The 17,606-nt window shown below is 42.2% G+C and overlaps 1 protein-coding gene across 4 annotated transcripts in view; it reads right to left on the minus strand.

Moving 5' to 3' along the window:
• CFAP70 (cilia and flagella associated protein 70) overlaps window positions 1-15,909 on the minus strand; it is an 86,655-nt gene extending 70,746 nt beyond the window's left edge. For 3 of the 4 annotated variants that reach the window (XM_038743998.1, XM_038743994.1, XM_038743996.1), the window contains exons 1-4: window positions 15,768-15,909; window positions 10,536-10,722; window positions 8,210-8,308; window positions 926-1,005 (exon numbers count right to left, since the gene is read on the minus strand). In XM_038743998.1, the coding sequence (XP_038599926.1) occupies window positions 926-1,005; window positions 8,210-8,308; window positions 10,536-10,722; window positions 15,768-15,842 (441 nt within the window). In that variant the 5' untranslated portion in view covers window positions 15,843-15,909. The remainder of the gene's footprint in view (window positions 1-925; window positions 1,006-8,209; window positions 8,309-10,535; window positions 10,723-15,767) is intronic. The other variant, XM_038743997.1, reaches the window with a different exon arrangement.
• Between the last annotated feature and the right edge of the window lie 1,697 nt (window positions 15,910-17,606).

Genomic DNA, 17,606 nt, shown 5'->3' on the forward strand with positions numbered 1-17,606 from the left:
ATGCAAGGACTAAAGTAAAATGTTTATGCTTAAACTGTCACAAAAACAGAGGAAAGCCTAAATCGGCAATGTTGTGCAAATACTTGTACCTTACTAAACCTAAACAGCAAAATACAGAGGAACAGAGCTTAAAAGGAACAACCCAATGATAATGCTTATACTTGACGACTAAACGAAGACACAGAATAGAACAAAACAAAATCATGATTCCTAACTGTAGAAAACAGCAGGTTTGAAGAGAGACTAGTTATATTTGTGATACCAGCCCAGGCCCTTGTGCTTCTTGAATAGTCTGTTGGTACTTTTGAGGAATAAAAATTTATTTTCTGCAGCATTCCTGAGATCAAATTTCTCAGTCTGTGAAATGTTCATTATCATTTATGAACCGTTCAAACATATTTTCAGTGAAAAGAGCCTTTTTCCATGCATTTTCATTGTGTCTATACATTGGTTGTCAGGTATAAAGATTTCCAACACTTGATACGGAGCTGAAAATTGTATTAGCTTTATGAATGGCAACCTATATGTTGGACATGTTATAGACAGAGATTTTAGTTTTTCAAAATAAAATAAATTCCATTGGGATCCTTCTACTAAATGGAAAAATTTAAACTTGAATGAGAAGACACTTCAGAAATAAATGAGTCAAAATGTGGGGATCTAGTGCTTAATAATTTTTTAATGGTATTTGTAGTGTCAGACACCCTTGCTGTTAATACTACTGTGGTATTTCTTAAGTGCTTACGATGTGTCGAGCATTGTTCTAGACTCTGAGGTAGGTATATGTTGATTATAAATTATCATCTATTCTTTTACACTTCCACTGAAAAACCCACTTATGCTTTTAGATAAAGGCTTACAATCATCTTGGTAACAGGCATTTTGTTGGAAAAATGACACGCCAGGATCTTTAAACCCCAGTTACCTTAGCACCTGGTCGAAAATTCTCTAATGAAGTACCAACCATAGGATGCAATGGAACCATTACCTCAAATGCGTTCTCTCCTGTAGAGAAACAGAAAGGTCATTCAACCTTGAGCGAGAAGCTAATACAACAAACAAAAGGTAAAAAGGGGATTGATTTTTCTGTATTTCACAACACTCCAGTCTTCTCTGCAATAGCTTTCAGTAATACCTACTCGTCATGACCGTGATTCCAGATTTTATAACTACTGACATTAATGATCTGCTAATACTCATATTTAATGGGCATTTGCAAACACGGGATACACCCTCATGTGAAGAGTTCTGCAAATGCTGTTGTGAATTCTTCCAAACTTACAGGTGAATGCTATGCAGAGCTATTAATAATAATAATAATAGCATTTATGAAGCGCTTACTGTGGGCAAAGCACTGTTCTAAGTGCTGGGGAGGTTACAAGGTGATCAGGTTGTCCCACAGGGGGCTCACAATCTTAATACCCATTTTACAGATGAGGGAACTGAGGCACAGAGAAGTTAAGTGATCTAATTTGCCAACTTGGTCTAAAATTCCCAATATACTGACTGCTACAAAAAATAATTTGGGTTTGGGAATCTAATAACTTTTTACCTAAAGACCCAACTGAAAAAATTAATGCAACCTCTCTGCTGTTCTCCTTTCGTTCTCAGATTAAACCTTTTACCCAGCTACCATAGAGTAGCTCTGCTGACTCCATAGCCACCTACTTGCTTTTGAAACACTTGAGGAACATTTGATTGTTAACTTTGGCGTCCCTTGCAAATACCTACCCACTCACCTCTGTATCAACCAGAAACTCTCTAACCATCAGCTTGAAAGTATTCAATCAGCTTGCCCCCTCCTGTTTTACCTCTCGGATTTCCTATTAAAAACCCAGCCCGCACATTTCACTCTTCTAATGACAACCTTCTCGCTGCACCTCAGTCTCAACTATCTCGCCACCAACCACTGGCCCATGTCCTTCCTCTTGCCTGGAACTCCCTCCCCTTCATACCAACGAACCACCCCTCTCCCTACTTTAAAATCCCATCTCCAAGAGGCCTTCGCTAACTAAGCCCTCATTTCCCCTACTCCCTCTCCCTTCTGCAATTAATCAATCAATTAATCGTATTTATTGAGCGCTTACTGTGCGCAGAGCACTGGACTAAGCGCTTGGGAAGTACAAGTTGGCAACATATAGAGACAGTCCCTACCCAACAGTGGGCTCACAGTCTAGAAGGGGGAGACAGAGAACAAAACCAAACATATTAACAAAATAAAATAAATAGAATAGAGATGTACGAGTAAAATAAATAAATAGAGTAATAAATATGTACAAACATATATACATATATTCAGGTGCTATGGGGAAGGGAAGCGCTTGGGAAGTACCAGTTGGCAACATATAGAGACACTCCCTACCCAATAGTGGGCTCACAGTCTAGAAAGGGGAGACAGAGAACAAAACCAAACATATTAACAAAATAAAATGAATAGAATAGACATGTACAAGTAAAATAAATAGAGTAATAAATATGTACAAACATATATACATATATACAGGTGCTGTGGGGAAGGGAAGGAGGTAAGACGGGGGGGAGGGTGCATCACTTCTGCATTTGGAACTGAACCCTTTAATCATGGGATATTCACCCTACCTTCAGCCCCACAGCACTTATCTGCATATCTTATATATATATATATATATATATATATATATACATATATGTATGCACATATCTGCATATTACTCTCTTTTATTTGTACATATTTATTCTATTTATTTTATTTTGTTAATATGTTTTGTTTTGTTCTCTGTCTCCCCCTGCTAGACAGTGAGCCCACTGTTGGGTAGGGACCATCTCTATATGTTGCCAAGTTGTACTTCTCAAGCACTCAGTACAGTGCTCTGCACACAGTAAGTGCTCAATAAATACGATTGAATGAATGAATGAATGAATATCTGATGGTTATGGTATTGTTAGATGTTTACTGCATGTCAAGCACTGTTCTAAGCGCTGGGGTTTATCAGGTAATAATAATAAGAATAATAATAATGACATTTATTAAGTGCTTACTATGTGCAAAGCACTGTTCTAAGCACTGGGGAGGATACAAGGTGATCAGGTTGTCCCACGGGGGGGCTCACAGTCTTCATCCCCATTTTACAGATGAGGGAACTGGGGCCCAGAGAAGTTAAGTGACTTGCCCAAAGTCACACAGCTGACAAGTGGCGGAGCCGGGATTTGAACCCATGACCTCTGCCTCCAAAGCCCGTGTTCTTGCCATTGAGCCACGCTGTAGGACACAGCACCTGTCCCACTTGGGGCTCACAGTCTAAGAAAGGAGGAAAAACAAGTATTTAATCCCCATTTTACAGTTGAGGAAGCCAAGGCACAGAAAAGCCACATAGGAAGCGATCGGCAGAGCTGGGATTAGAACCCAGGACCTCTGCCTCCCGGCCCTTGCTCTTTCCACTAGGCCATGCTGCTTGTCATGGATTGTACTCTCCCAAGCATTTAGTACAACGCTCTGCATGCACTAAGTGCTCAGTAAATACCACTGATTGAGTGGTTGATTGATTTTGGCTGTTTAGTTGTTAGGGGATTTAGGAAACAGTCATCATCATCATCAATCGTATTTATTGAGCGCTTACTATGTGCAGAGCACTGTACTAAGCGCTTGGAAAGTACAAATTGGCAACATATAGAGACAGTCCCTACCCAACAGTGGGCTCACAGTCTAAAAGACTAACAGTCGTCGACAATGTGAGAGCCTTTCTGACTGTGAGCCCCCCAAGGTACAACGTGATCGCCTTGTATCCCCCCAGCGCTTAGAACAGTGATTTGCCCATAGTAAGCGCTTAATAAATGCCATCATTATTATTATTATTATTATTAGTTTTTGGACCCAGCACACTGTGGGATTAGAAGAAAGGACTCTGTTCAACCCAATTTGGTTGTATCCATCCCAGTGTTTAGAACAGTACCTGGCACATAGTAAGTGCTTAAAAATACCATTATTATTATTAATTATTATTATTATTATTGTACTGATAATTAATATATTACTAATAATACTACATTACTACTAATAATAATAAATAGCTTGTGCACACACCCTTATTGGTACATGGGCAGTAGACTGTGAGCCCACTGTTGGGTAGGGACCGTCTCTATATGTTGCCAACTTGTACTTCCCAAGCGCTTAGTACAGTGCTCTACACACAGTAAGCGCTCAATAAATACGATTGATTGATTGATTGTGGTACCAGAGATACTACAGGTACTACAGAGTAACTTTTCCTCACAATAGAGCTTTGCAAGAACATAGAGAAGCAGCGTGGCTCAGTGGAAGGATCACCAGCTTGGGAGTCAGGGGTCGTGGGTTCAAATCCCGGCTCTGCCACTTGTCAGCTGTGTGACTTTGGGCAAGGCACTTCACTTCTCTGAGCCTCAGTTCCCTCATCTGTAAAATGGGGATTGAGACTGTGAGCCCCACGTGGGACAACCTGATCACCTTGTATCCTCCCCAGCGCTTAGAACAGCGCTTGGCACGTAGTAAGCGCTTAACAAATGCCATCATTATATCCCCTGGGTTATAGGAGATCTGGAAGCAGCCTGGCATAGTGGATAGAGCACAGGCCTGAGAGTCAAAAGGTCATGGGTTCTAATCCCAGTTCTGCCACGTCTGCTGTGTGACCTTGGGCAAGTCACTTCACTTCTCTGGGCCTCAGTTACCTCATCCGTAAAAAATGCGCATTAAAAGTGTGAGCCCAATGTGGGACAGGGGACTGTGGCCAACCTGATTAACTTGTACTACCCCAGTGCTTAGAACTGTGCTTGGAACCCAGTAACCACTTTCCAAGTACCACGATTATTATTATTTTTATCTAGACATATTATCTTTCCCAAAAAAGTCATCTGTCCTATCCAAAAACCTTCTCCTCACTTCTCACACTGATGTGTCATCAGCCAATTTGTGATGTGAGCCCGTCTTCTAGAATGTGAGCCCACTGTTGGGTAGGGACTGTCTCTATATGTTGCCAACTTGTACTTCCCAAGCACTTAGTACAGTGCTCTGCACACAGTAAGCGCTCAATAAATACGATTGAATGAATGAATGAATGATGATAACAAATGCCTCCCACTATTATATGTATTGGTCATTTTCCTAATCTGATTAAGCCATTTATGAAACATTCTTACTACAGTATTTTTGCAGTTTAACGTTAGAAGTTTCATCATCATCATCATCAATCATATTTATTGATCACTTACTATGTGCGGAGCACTGTACTAAGCGCTTGGGAAGTACAAATTGGCAACATATAGAGACAGTCCCTACTCAACAGTGGGCTCACAGTCTAAAAGGGGAGACAGAGAACAAAACCAAACATACTAACAAAATAAAATAAATAGAATAGATATGTACAAGTAAAATAAATAGAGTAATAAATATGTACAAACATATATACATATATACAGGTGCTGTGGGGAAGGGAAGGAGGTAAGATGGCGGGGATGGAGGGAGGACGAGGGGGAGAGGAAGGAAGGGGCTCAGTCTGGGAAGGCCTCATCCAAAGGGATTATGTGATACTCCTCTTATTTGGGAAAGTTTTTTGTTATTCCTGATTGTATTGTCTCTCTCATTTCCCCATCTGTCTGTCCATTACCATCTTTTCTGTAATAATAATAATATTGGTGTTTGTTAAGCATTTACTGTGTGCCAACCACTGTTCTAAGCACTGGGGTATATACAAGGTGATCAGGTTGTCCCACATGGGGCCCACAGTCTTAATCCCCATTTTAGAGATGAGGGAACTGAGGCCCAGAGCAGTGAAGTGACTTGCCCAAAGTCACACAGCTGACAAGTGGCAGAGCCGGGATTAGAACCCATGACCTTTGACTCCCAAGCCCGGGCTCTTTCCGCTAAGCCATGCTGCTTCTGCTTCTATAGAGTTTGAATTGGAAGCACTATATCCCATTGGTCTCTTCTCTCTTCTAAATTCAGTGATGCCAATTATATTATTCATTCATTCAATCGTATTTATTGAGCACTTACTATAATAATAATAATCATTGGCATTTGTTAAGCACTTACTATGTGCAAAGCACTGTTCTAAGCGCTGGGGGGGATACAGGGTGATCAGGTTGTCCCACGTGGGGCTCACAGTCTTAATCCCCATTTTACAGATGAGGGAACTGAGGCCCAGAGAAGTTAAGTGACTTGCCCAAGATCACACAGCAGGCATGTGGTGGAGTCAGGATTCGAACCCATGACCTTTGACTCCCAAGCCCGTGCTCTTTCCGCTAAGCCTTGCTGCTTCTGCTTCTATAGAGTTTGAACTGGAAGCACTATATCCCATTGGTCTCTTCTCTCTTCTAAGTTCAGTGATGCCGATTATATTATTCATTCATTCATTCAATCGTATTTATTGAGCACTTACTGTGTGCAGAGCACTGTACTAAGCGTTTAGCACTGTACTAAGCGCTCCTCATTCCAATCCACCACTTTTTTTTGCAGGGGTGGGCAGCTTAAAGCATTGGTATAAAAGCATTTGTATATTTGAGAGCTCAACTCCTCCAGGAGGCCTTCCCAGACTGAGCCCCTTCCTTCCTCTCCTCCTCGTCCCCCTCTCCATCCCCCCCATCTTACCTCCTTCCCTTCCCCACAGCACCTGGATATATGTATATATGTTTGTACATATTTATTACTCTATTTATTTATTTATTTTACTTGTACACATCTATCCTATTTATTTTATTTTGTTAGTATGTTTGGTTTTGTTCTCTGTCTCCCCCTTTTAGACTGTGAGCCCACTGTTGGGTAGGGACTGTCTCTATATGTTGCCAATTTGGACTTCCCAAGCGCTTAGTACAGTGCTCTGCACACAGTAAGTGCTCAATAAATACGATTGATGATGATGATGATGATTTGGGGGGGTTGTATATCTTTATTTTGTTTTTTTACTGCTGTCTACCTTGCCTTCCTCATTTCCCTTAATACTCTTTCAAAGTCCCTCTGGCCTCCTCTTCTTCATGATTTTTTTACCCCCAAACATTCCCATGCCCTCAAGTCAACTCCCTCCAGGACAGCTGTGTAGACATGGGGGCCACTGACAGCCCTCCAGCTTATTAGACAAGAAGAAGCACAAGACATCACAACCGAATACATCACTCTGGGCACACAGCATAAAGCGATGATGTCGCGGGCATCATTTTGTGTAGGAAAGCAGATTACGAGGTCTCCTACGGCTTTTCTCCTACGGAAAACCTGAAGCACCCCCACTTGCTTCAGAAACTTTGCATTCCCCTATTAGGTCAGTATGAAGTCTGGCCCTGTGTCCGAGCCATAGAACTCAACAGCAGCTTGGCTCAGGGGAAAAATCCCGGGCTTTGGAGTCAGAGGTCATGGGTTCAAATCCCGGCTCTGCCAATTGTCAGCTGTGTGACTTTGGGCATGTCACTTAACTTCTCTGGGCCTCAGGTACCTCATCTGTAAAATGGGGATGAAGACTGGGAGCCCCCGGTGGGACAACCTGATCACCTTGTAACCTCCCCAGCGCTTAGAACAGTGCTTTGCATATAGTAAGCACTTAATAAATGCCATTTAAAAAAAAAAAAAAACAGCGGGAAGCTCAGCACCAAAAATAATACAAAAAAAACCCCCACACATCAAAGCATCTCTGACTAGATCAGAACAGAGGAAGGGCACCACCTGACTGACCGATATAAAGCCTGGGGAATGGCTTCTCTAGGGTTTTGTCAATCACGGGGTCTTACGCATTTCAGCACTAACCATCATCATCATCATCATCAATCGTATTTATTGAGTGCTTACTATGTGCAGAGCACTGTACTAAGCGCTTGGGAAGTACAAATTGGCAACCTATAGAGACAGTCCCTACCCAACAGTGGGCTCACAGTCTAAAAGGGGGAGACAGAGAACAAAACCAAACATACTAACAAAATAAAATAAATAGAATAGATATGTAGAAATAAAATAGAGTAATAAATATGTACAAACATATATACATATATACAGGTGCTGTGGGGAAGGGAAGGAGGTAAGATGGGGGGACGGAGAGGGGGATGAAGGGGAGAGGCAGGAAGGGGCTCAGTCTGGGAAGGCCTCCTGGAGGAGGTGAGCTCTCAGCAGGGCCTTGAAGGGAGGAAGAGAGCTAGCTTGGCGGATGGGCAGAGGGAGAGCTTTCTGGTCAGCTTTCTGGAGAGTTAAAGAGAGCTTTGGGAAAATTGTGCCGCTTACCCTGCAACAAAGGCAGAAGGTCCACAACAGCCTGACCAAGAACCACGGTCTTTTCATCCTTCTGCTTCTTTTCCTTTGGTAGGACTTCAGTCACAGTCACTAAGAAAGCAAAAATGTCGAAGTGGACTCGAAAATGTCCAGAGGGGGCAGCCAGAGAATTTTAACGCAAAGGAGGTTCTCAAGAAATTAGTGGCAGGTATTATCATATTATATAAAATAAATCTGTAATAAGTACAATAATATAGACTCATATCTGTGATAACAATAATAATAATAATAATAGAGAAGCACTGTGACCTAGTGGAAAAAACACAAGCTTGGCTAGAAGCAGTTTTGCCTCTGACCTGGAACAGTCTCCCTCCTCAAATAGAACACAAAATGACTCTCCCCCAATCAGTCAATTAATCAATCGTATTTATTGAGCGCTTACTGTGTGCAGAGCACTGTACTAAGCGCTTGGGAAGTCCAAGTTGGCAACATATAGAGACGGTCCCAACCCAACAGTGGGCTCACAGTCTAAAAGGGGGAGACAGACCTTCAAAGACCCCCACACCTTCAAAGACTTATTGAAGGCCCATCTCCTTTCAGTTGTATTTATTGAGCGTTTACTAAGCGCTTGGGAAGTACAAGTGGGCAACACCTCCTCCAAGAGGCCTTCCCTAAGCCCCCCTTTCCTCTTCTCTGACTCCCTTATTTCGCCCTGACTTGCTCCTTGTATTCATCCCCCAACCCAGACCCAATTGTACATACATGTAATTTATTTATTTATATTACTGTCTGTCTCCCCCTCTAGACTGTAAGCTCGCTGTGGGCAGGGAATGTGTCTGCTTATTGTCATATTGTACTCTCTCAAGTGCTTAGTACAGTGCTCTGCACATAGTAAGCTCTCAGTAAATACGATTGAATGAATGCACGAATGAAAGGTTTGTAGCGTCGATACAACACACAGTGATCGATGGAACATTACTCATCAAACCCAATCACTTCTACTGGGCGGGATTAATGTCTGCTATTTCATTCATTCATTCATTCAATCATATTTATTGAGCGCTTACTGTGTGCAGAGCACTGTATTAAGCGCTTGGGAAGTACAAGTTGGCAACATATAGAGACGGTCCCTACCCAACAACGGGCTCATGGTCTAGAAGGGGGAGACAGACAACAAAACATATTAAAAAAATAAAATTAATAGAATAAATATGTACAAATAAAATAGAGTAATAAATACATACAAACATATATACATATATACAGGTGCTGTGGGGAGGGGAAGGAGGTAATTCATTCATTCATTCAATCATATTTATTGAGCGATTACTGTGTGAAGAGCACTGTAGTAAGCGCTTGGGAAGTACAAGTTGGCAGCATATAGAGATGGTCCCTACCCAAAAGCGGGCTCACAGTCTAGAAGGGGGAGACAGAGAACAAAACAAAACATATTAACAACATAAAATAAACAGAATAAATATGTACAAATAAAATAGAGTAATAAATACGTACAAACATATATACATATATACAGGAGCTGTGGGGAGGGGAAGGAGATAAGGCGGAGGGAGAGGAAGGAAGGGGTTCAGTCTGGATCATTATTATCCAGCGCTTAGAACAGTACCCAGCATTTAGAGCAGTGCTTGGCACACAGTATGCGCTTAACAAATACCATTATTATTATTTTTATTATTATTATTATTATTATTATTATTACCGCTGTTGGGTCGGGACCGACTCTAGATGTTGCCAACTTCTAGACTGTGAGCCCGCTGTTGGGTAGGGACCGTCTCTATATTCATTCAATCGTATTTATTGAGTGCTTGCTGTGTGCAGAGCACTGTACTAAGCGCTTGGGAAGTACAAGTTGGCAACATATCGAGACGGTCCCTACCCAACAGTGGGCTCACAGTCTAGATGTCGCCAACTTGTACTCTCAAGTGCTTGGGAAGCAGCGTGGCTCAGTGGAAAGAGCCCGGGCTTTATTCCATTGTCTGTCTCTTAATCAATCAATGGTATTTATTGAGTGCTCACTGTGCGCAGAACATTGTACCAAGCGTTTGGAAGAGTACAACAGTGTCAGTAGACCAGTTCTCCTTCCACAAGGAGTTTACAGTCTAAGGGAGGAGTTAAGCCCTCCAAACTGTAAGCTCTTTATAAGCAGACACTGTGTCTACCACCTCTGTTGTACTCTCCTCAGCGCTTAATATAGTGCTCTACACACAATAAGCACTCAATAAATACCACTGATTGGATGATTGATGCTTCTGACTCCCCTCCCAGTCGGTGTAAAATGCTCAGCATAAATAATAAAAACAGGGAGTAACGCAAAACTTACAGAATACAGGTTTATGGGCAATGTCATCTAAAGAGTTTGGTCCTTCCAGGTTGTACTCAAAGCTGCTGGTGAAGTTATATTTTGCTACTCCTTCTGGAGAAACAGTGATTTTTGCTGAGTCTCCCAGGATCACATTATTATACTCTGCTCGCACAAAGGTAACTGGAGAATCCCCTTTTACACCTTTCTAAAAGAGGCAAACATACACCAAATTAATTATCCTACAAACTCACAGCATGGCTTGCCAATGATATGTATAAATAGCTAGATATAATTATAGATATATCCTTGGCATGCTGATATAGATATATCAGAGCTGCCAACTGCAGAAAATGATTTTCTTTTTTAACAAACAGTATTTTCACATTTTTACAGATGTAATTGAAAAAACTGAATAATATTTAATGTTTTTAGACATCACCAGTGATTTCATTATGCACACTTAACCTACTTAGCCATGTTAGCACTTGCAGTGTTCTTCGTTTGTGATCACACATTGCAGAAGTTTTTCCAAGAGCAATTTTTTTTTTTTTTCAATAACATTTGTTACATTTAACTCTCGCTCTGATTAGTTACTGCCAAAAGGGCTTCTGTAACAAAACTCAAACGGGAGATTTCCTCGCTGGCTACAGGCTTTGTTTTCCGCTTGCAACATGGCTGTAAACACTTCACATTCCCCTAGATGCTATGCTGAACTCCTTTTTATACCAAGTGCATTTAGCATGCTGTTTGCATGCAAGATCTCTGCAAAAATGGCAAATTCATGCTCTGCAAGTTACGTGGAAGAAAGTGAGCACACTGTGAATCTTGATTTCTTCATAGTTGCTTGACCGCCACTACTGCTTTCCGTTTGTCTCTTTATTTCACTTTTCATGTTTCAGTCAATTTTGAGAGCTATTTCATGAAATTATTCCCAGTTTCATCATTCAGGAGTGAGCAGGCCTTGTGAGCTGGGAATGTGTCCGTTTATTCATTCAATCGTATTTACTGAGCGCTTACTGTGTGCAGAGCACTGTACTAAGCACTTGGGAATCAATCAATCAATCAATCAATCGTATTTATTGAGCGCTTACTGTGTGCAGAGCACTGTACTAAGCGCTTGGGAAGTACAAGTTGGCAACAACTTATTGTTATACTGTACTCTCCCGAGTGCTTAGTACAGTGCTCTGAACAGTAAGCGCTCAATAAATATGATGGAATGAGTGAATCCGAAAAGCCGCAAAGTAAACTCATAATATCATCATCATCCATCGTATTTATTGAGCGCTATGTGCACAGCACTGTACTAAGCGCTTGGGAAGTACAAATTGGCAACACATAGAGACAGTCCCTACCCAACAGTGGGCTCACAGTCTAAAAGGGGGAGACAGAGAAAAAAACCAAACATACTAACAAAATAAAATAAATAGAATAGATATGTACAAGTAAAATAAATAAATAGAGTAATAAATATGTACAAACATATATACATATATACAGGTGCTGTGGGGAAGGGAAGGAGGTAAGATGAGGGGGATGGAGAGGGGGACGAGGGGGAGAGGAAGGAAGGGGCTCAGTCTGGGAAGGCCTCCTGGAGGAGGTGAGCAAAAGCTGTAGTTCAAAAATGGTGGAGAGCAGGCAATATTGGGAGAAGGAATAATAGTAGGAGTATTTATTAAGTATTTATTTATTAAGCCATATTTTGGGGATGCACAAGGGAGTAGCTTTTCACAAAGAAGAAACCAGCCCAGAATCCACACCCAGAACCCCACTGCTGAGGCCCTTGGCTTGGGCAGGGCCTCCACGCCAAGTCCTCATCCTCATCCTCCTTCTTCTCCTCTTCCTTTTTCTCCTCCTCCTCCTCCTCTCCCTCTCCCTTCCTCCCCCATTTGGCTGGAAGGATGTCCGTGTTTACGGATAGCAAAATACTTTTGGCAGGCTTTAAGGATAGAATCAATTTTAGCTCATTTTCACTGACAATTTACAAACAGCTAGCAGTTAGCAACCCGGATTTATCCGCACAGTGCATGCTCGCCACCCGCCGCCACATACACACACATGTAACTGAGTAAATAATCAAAAATAATAGTGATAATACTTGCTAAGCGCATACCATGTGCCAAACACTGTTCTAAGTGCTGGAAGGCACTCTTGCACTCTTCTTCCAAATGTAATCGGTAATGAAAGACTTCACTGGGAGTTAGCAATTTTTTCAGCAACAGAAGGATGCGGCAAAAAAGTTTACTTAACCATTGATTGATTGGCGGAACATTTATCATGGGGATTGGAACACCTCCAATCCCACTAAAAAGAGTATCTAAAATTGGAGGGTATTTCTCCTTTTTGGTAAGAATTGAGGTTTTTTTTTTATCAAACTAAGGTGATTTATTCACTACTGTAATGCAGCTAACATACATGTGTACTTTGGGAGTTTCTGGCCAGTCAACGTTCAGGGTCAGGTGGACAAAGGAAGCTGCCAACCATGGAGAGCTTAATCAAAAAGTTTTATTAATCATAATAATGGTATTTGTTAAGCGCTTACTATGTGTTAAGCACCGTACTAAGCGCTGGGGCGGATACAAGAAAATCGGGTGGATACAGTCCCTGTCCGTCGTGGGACTCACAGTCTCAATCCCCATTTTGCAGATAAGGTAACGGAAGCACGGAGAAGTGAAATGACCGGCCCAAGGTCACACAGCAGGCAAGTGGCGGAGCCAGGATTAGAACCCATGACCTCCCGACTGCCAGGCCTGTGCTCTATCCACTCCGCCACGCTGCTTACGAATTTTGAAGAGAAGTCTGACGGTCAATGTGTACTTCTCACTCTTCAGCCTCTCACATACCCCCTTCACCCCCACAGAAATTATGCCCATAGCCTTATATTCGGCTCTTTCCCCACCTGGAATTTATTTCAATGTCTGTCTTCCCCGCTAGATTGTAAACTCCTCGAGGGAAGGGATTGTGTCTACTACATCTATCAAATTGTTCTCTCTCAAGTGCTTAATACAGTGCTCTGCACATAGTAAGTGCTCAGTAAATACCACTGATTAATTCATTTACTTTCCTCCCCCTAGCTTACCTATGTCTGGACTCTCCAGTTGCTTCTCTCATTGTTTCTCATTTTCCTCACCACCCCCTTTTTAATAATAATAATAATAATAATAATGGCATCTCCCCCTCGTCCTCCTCTCCATCCCCCTCATCTTACCTCCTTCCCTTCCCCACAGCACCTGTATATATGTATATATGTTTGTACGTATTTATTACTCTATTTATTTATTTTACTTGTACATAGCTATTCTATTTTATTTTGTTAGTATGTTTGGTTTTGTTCTGTCTCCCCCTTCTAGACTGTGAGCCCACTGTTGGGTAGGGACCGTCTCTAGATGTTGCCAGCTTGTACTTCCCAAGCGCTTAGTACAGTGCTCTGCACACAGTAAGCGCTCAATAAATACGATTGATTGATTGATTTATTAAGCGTTTACTACGTGCAAATCACTGTTGTAAGCGCTGGGGAGGTTACAAGGTGATCAGTCTTAATCCCCATTTTCAGATGACCTCTGACACCAAAGCCCGTGCTCCTTCAACTGAGCCACACTGCTTCTCTTTAACCTTTCAGGCCACTCATCATTGATGTCTGTCTCCCCATCTATTGTTGTATTGTACTCTCCCAAGCGCTTAGTACAGTGCTCTGCACACCGTAAGTGCTCAATAAATACAATTGAATCAATCAATCAATCGAGTGCTTACTGTGTGCAGAGCACTGTACTAAGCGCTTGGGAAGTACAAGTTGGCAACATATAGAGACAGTCCCTACCCAACAGTGGGCACACAGTCTAAAAGGATTGAATGAATAATAACGATGGCATTTGTAGAGAAGCAGCATGGCTTAGTGGAAAAGAGCCCGGGCTTTGGCGTCAGAGGTCATGGGTTCAAATCCCGGCTCCGCCAATTGTCAGCTGTGGGACTTTGGCCAAGTCTCTTCACTTCTCTGGGCCTCAGTTACCTCATCTGTAAAATGGGGATTAAGACCTGTTCATCATCATCATCATCATCAATCGTATTTATTGAGCGCTTACTATGTGCAGAGCACTGTACTAAGCGCTTGGGAAGTAAAAATTGGCAACATATAGAGACAGTCCCTACCCAACAGTGGGCTCACAGTCTAAATATGTATATATGTTTGTACGTATTTATTACTCTATTTATTTATTTATTTTACTTGTCCATATCTATTTTATTTATTTTATTTTATTAATATGTTTTGTTTTGTTCTCTGTCTCCCCCTTCTAGACTGTGAGCCCACTGTTGGGTAGGGGCCATCTCTATGTGTTGCCAACTTGTACTTCCCAAGTGCTTAGTACAGTGCTCTGCACACAGTAAGCCCTCAATAAATATGATTGATTGATTGATTGAGCCTCCCATGGGACAACCTGATCACCTTGAAACCACTCCAGTGCTTAGAACAATGCTTTGCACATAGTAAGGGCTTAATAAATGCCATCATTATTATTATAATTATTATTATTAAGTGCTTACTATGTGCGAAGCATTGTTCCAGGTGCTGGGGGGGATACAAGGTGACCAGGTTGTCCCACGTGGGGCTCACACTCTTAATCCCCATTTTACAGGAGAGGTAACTGAGGCTCGGAGAAGTTGCAGAAGTCACAGAACTGACGAGTGGCACAGCGGGATTAGAACCCACGACGTCTGACTCCCAATCCGGGGCTGTTTCCGCAGAGGCACGCTGCTTCTTCATTTGACTGGGCCCTGTGGGTAGTTTGTTACTAAAAATGGACACAAATACCTAAACAAGGGTCTGAACCTCATTTTTTTTTACACATTTGCAGTCTGCACTAAAAGCCCCAAAATTACAGCCTGAAAAGACCGATCAATCAATGGTATTTACTGAGCCCTATCTGCTGAGCACTGCACTAAGCCCTTGGGGAAGGAGAACAGATTTGGGAGACATTTTCTACCAATCAATCAGTCGTATTTATTGAGCGCTTACTGTGTGCAGAGCACTGTACTAAGCGCTTCTACCAGTGTGTAGAAGAAGAAGAGGAGAGAGAATTGCTTACATTAGCTTTTTAATGGGCCCACTCCAAACATTTCACCCTGCCTAGAAGTGAACGGATATACCTGCTGAGAGGGGGCCAGGCACAACTAAGGCACAACATACAAAACAAACAATTTTTTCCATCTCGTCAAACATCTAACATAAGAAATCAGATTCAAAAAAATTAACTTTACCAAATCATAGCCCTCTTGAACAGTGATCTGTACCAATCTGGCAGGAGAGGGTCCGGAGTCTCGAGAAGTAGCCATCGATGAGGAGGGGTGGTCTCTCGTAACCAACTGGGATAGTAGCAGTATCTTTCTACCGTATTGCTGTAACTGAGAATATTATCAATCACTGGCATTTACTGAGTATTTACTACGGGCGGAGCACTGTTCTGAGCGCCTGGGAGACTGTAATACCACAGAATTGGCAGACGCATTCCTGGCCCATAACAAGCTTGTTATCTCCCACACAAGCACTGAATGATGCCACCATAGTGCCAGAGTTTTCCTACAAACTAAGAGCCCGTTGGCCTTAAATTGTATGCTTTCTTCACTCTATAAAAAATGAATGCATTTTATATATATATACATATATATATATATATGTTTGTACATATTTATTACTCTATTTATTTATCTATTTATTCTACTTGTACATACCTATTCTATTTATTTTATTTTGTTAGTATGTTTGGTTTTGTTCTCTGTCTCCCCCTTTTAGACTGTGAGCCCACTGTCGGGTAGGGACTGTCTCTATATGTTGCCAAATTGGACTTCCCAAGCGCTTTGTACAGTGCTCTGCACACAGTAAGCGCTCAATAAATACGATTGATGATGATGATGATGAATGCCTTGCCCCAATGAAATTAGCCCACTAAAAATCAATCAATCAATCGTATTTATTGAGCGCTTACTGTGTGCAGAGCACTGTACTAAGCACTTGGGAAGTCCAAGTTGGCAACATATAGAGACAGTCCCTACCCAACAGTGGGCTCACAGTCTAAAAGTACAAAATATAAAAAAAATAAACCGGTGGGGCCTAGGGTCAGGGCAAGTCTGGAAGCGATTTTCTATGCGTCAGGTCAGGTCTGGAAGTGATTTTCTATGAGTTCATTCATTCATTCATTCAATCGTGTTTATTGAGCGCTTACTGTGTGCAGAGCACTGTACTAAGCGCTTGGGAAGTCCAAGTTGGCAACATATAGAGACGGTCCCTACCCAACAGTGGGTTCACAGTCTAAAAGTACAAAAAATAAAAAAAATAAACCGGTGGGGCCTAGGGTCAGGTCAAGTCTGGAAGCGATTTTCTATGAGTCAGGTCAGGTCTGGAAGTGATTTTCTATGAGTTCATTCATTCATTCATTCAATCGTACTTATTGAGCGCTTACTGTGTGCAGAGCACTGTACTAAGCGCTTGGGAAGTCCAAGTTGGCAACATACAGAGACGGTCCCTACCCAAAAGCAGGGTCACAGTCGAGAAGGGGGATGAGTTGGAACTGGTTCAAGGGAGCTCGTCTCTATGTGTTGCCGATTTGTACTTCCCAAGTGCTTAGTGCAGTGCTCTAGTAAGCGCTCAATAAATATGACTGAATGAATGAAATGACCATGTCCTAGATCCTGGGCCTGCAAGGGTCAACGCAGGTGAGGCGATTTCTGTCTATGTCGGGTCTGGTTGGAAGCAAGTCAGCGGGCTTCTAGACTGTGAGCCCACTGTCGGGTAGGGACCGTCTCTATATGTTGCCAACTTGGATTTCCCAAGCGCTTAGTACAGTGCTCTGCACACAGTAAGCGCTCAATAAATACAACTGAATGAATGAATGGCTCAGTGGAAAGAGCCCAGGTTTGGGAGTCAGAGGTCGTGGGTTCTAATCCCGACTCCGCCACTTGTCAACTGTGCGATCTTGGGCAAGTCGCTTCACTTCTCTGGGCCTCAGTAACCTCATTTGGAAAATGGGGATTAAGACTGTGAGCCCCACTTGGGACAACCTGATAACCTTGTATCTACCTCAGCGCTTAGAACGGTGCTTG

Source organism: Tachyglossus aculeatus, chromosome 3 (genome assembly GCF_015852505.1).
Source record: "Tachyglossus aculeatus isolate mTacAcu1 chromosome 3, mTacAcu1.pri, whole genome shotgun sequence".
Classification (NCBI taxonomy): domain Eukaryota; kingdom Metazoa; phylum Chordata; class Mammalia; order Monotremata; family Tachyglossidae; genus Tachyglossus; species Tachyglossus aculeatus.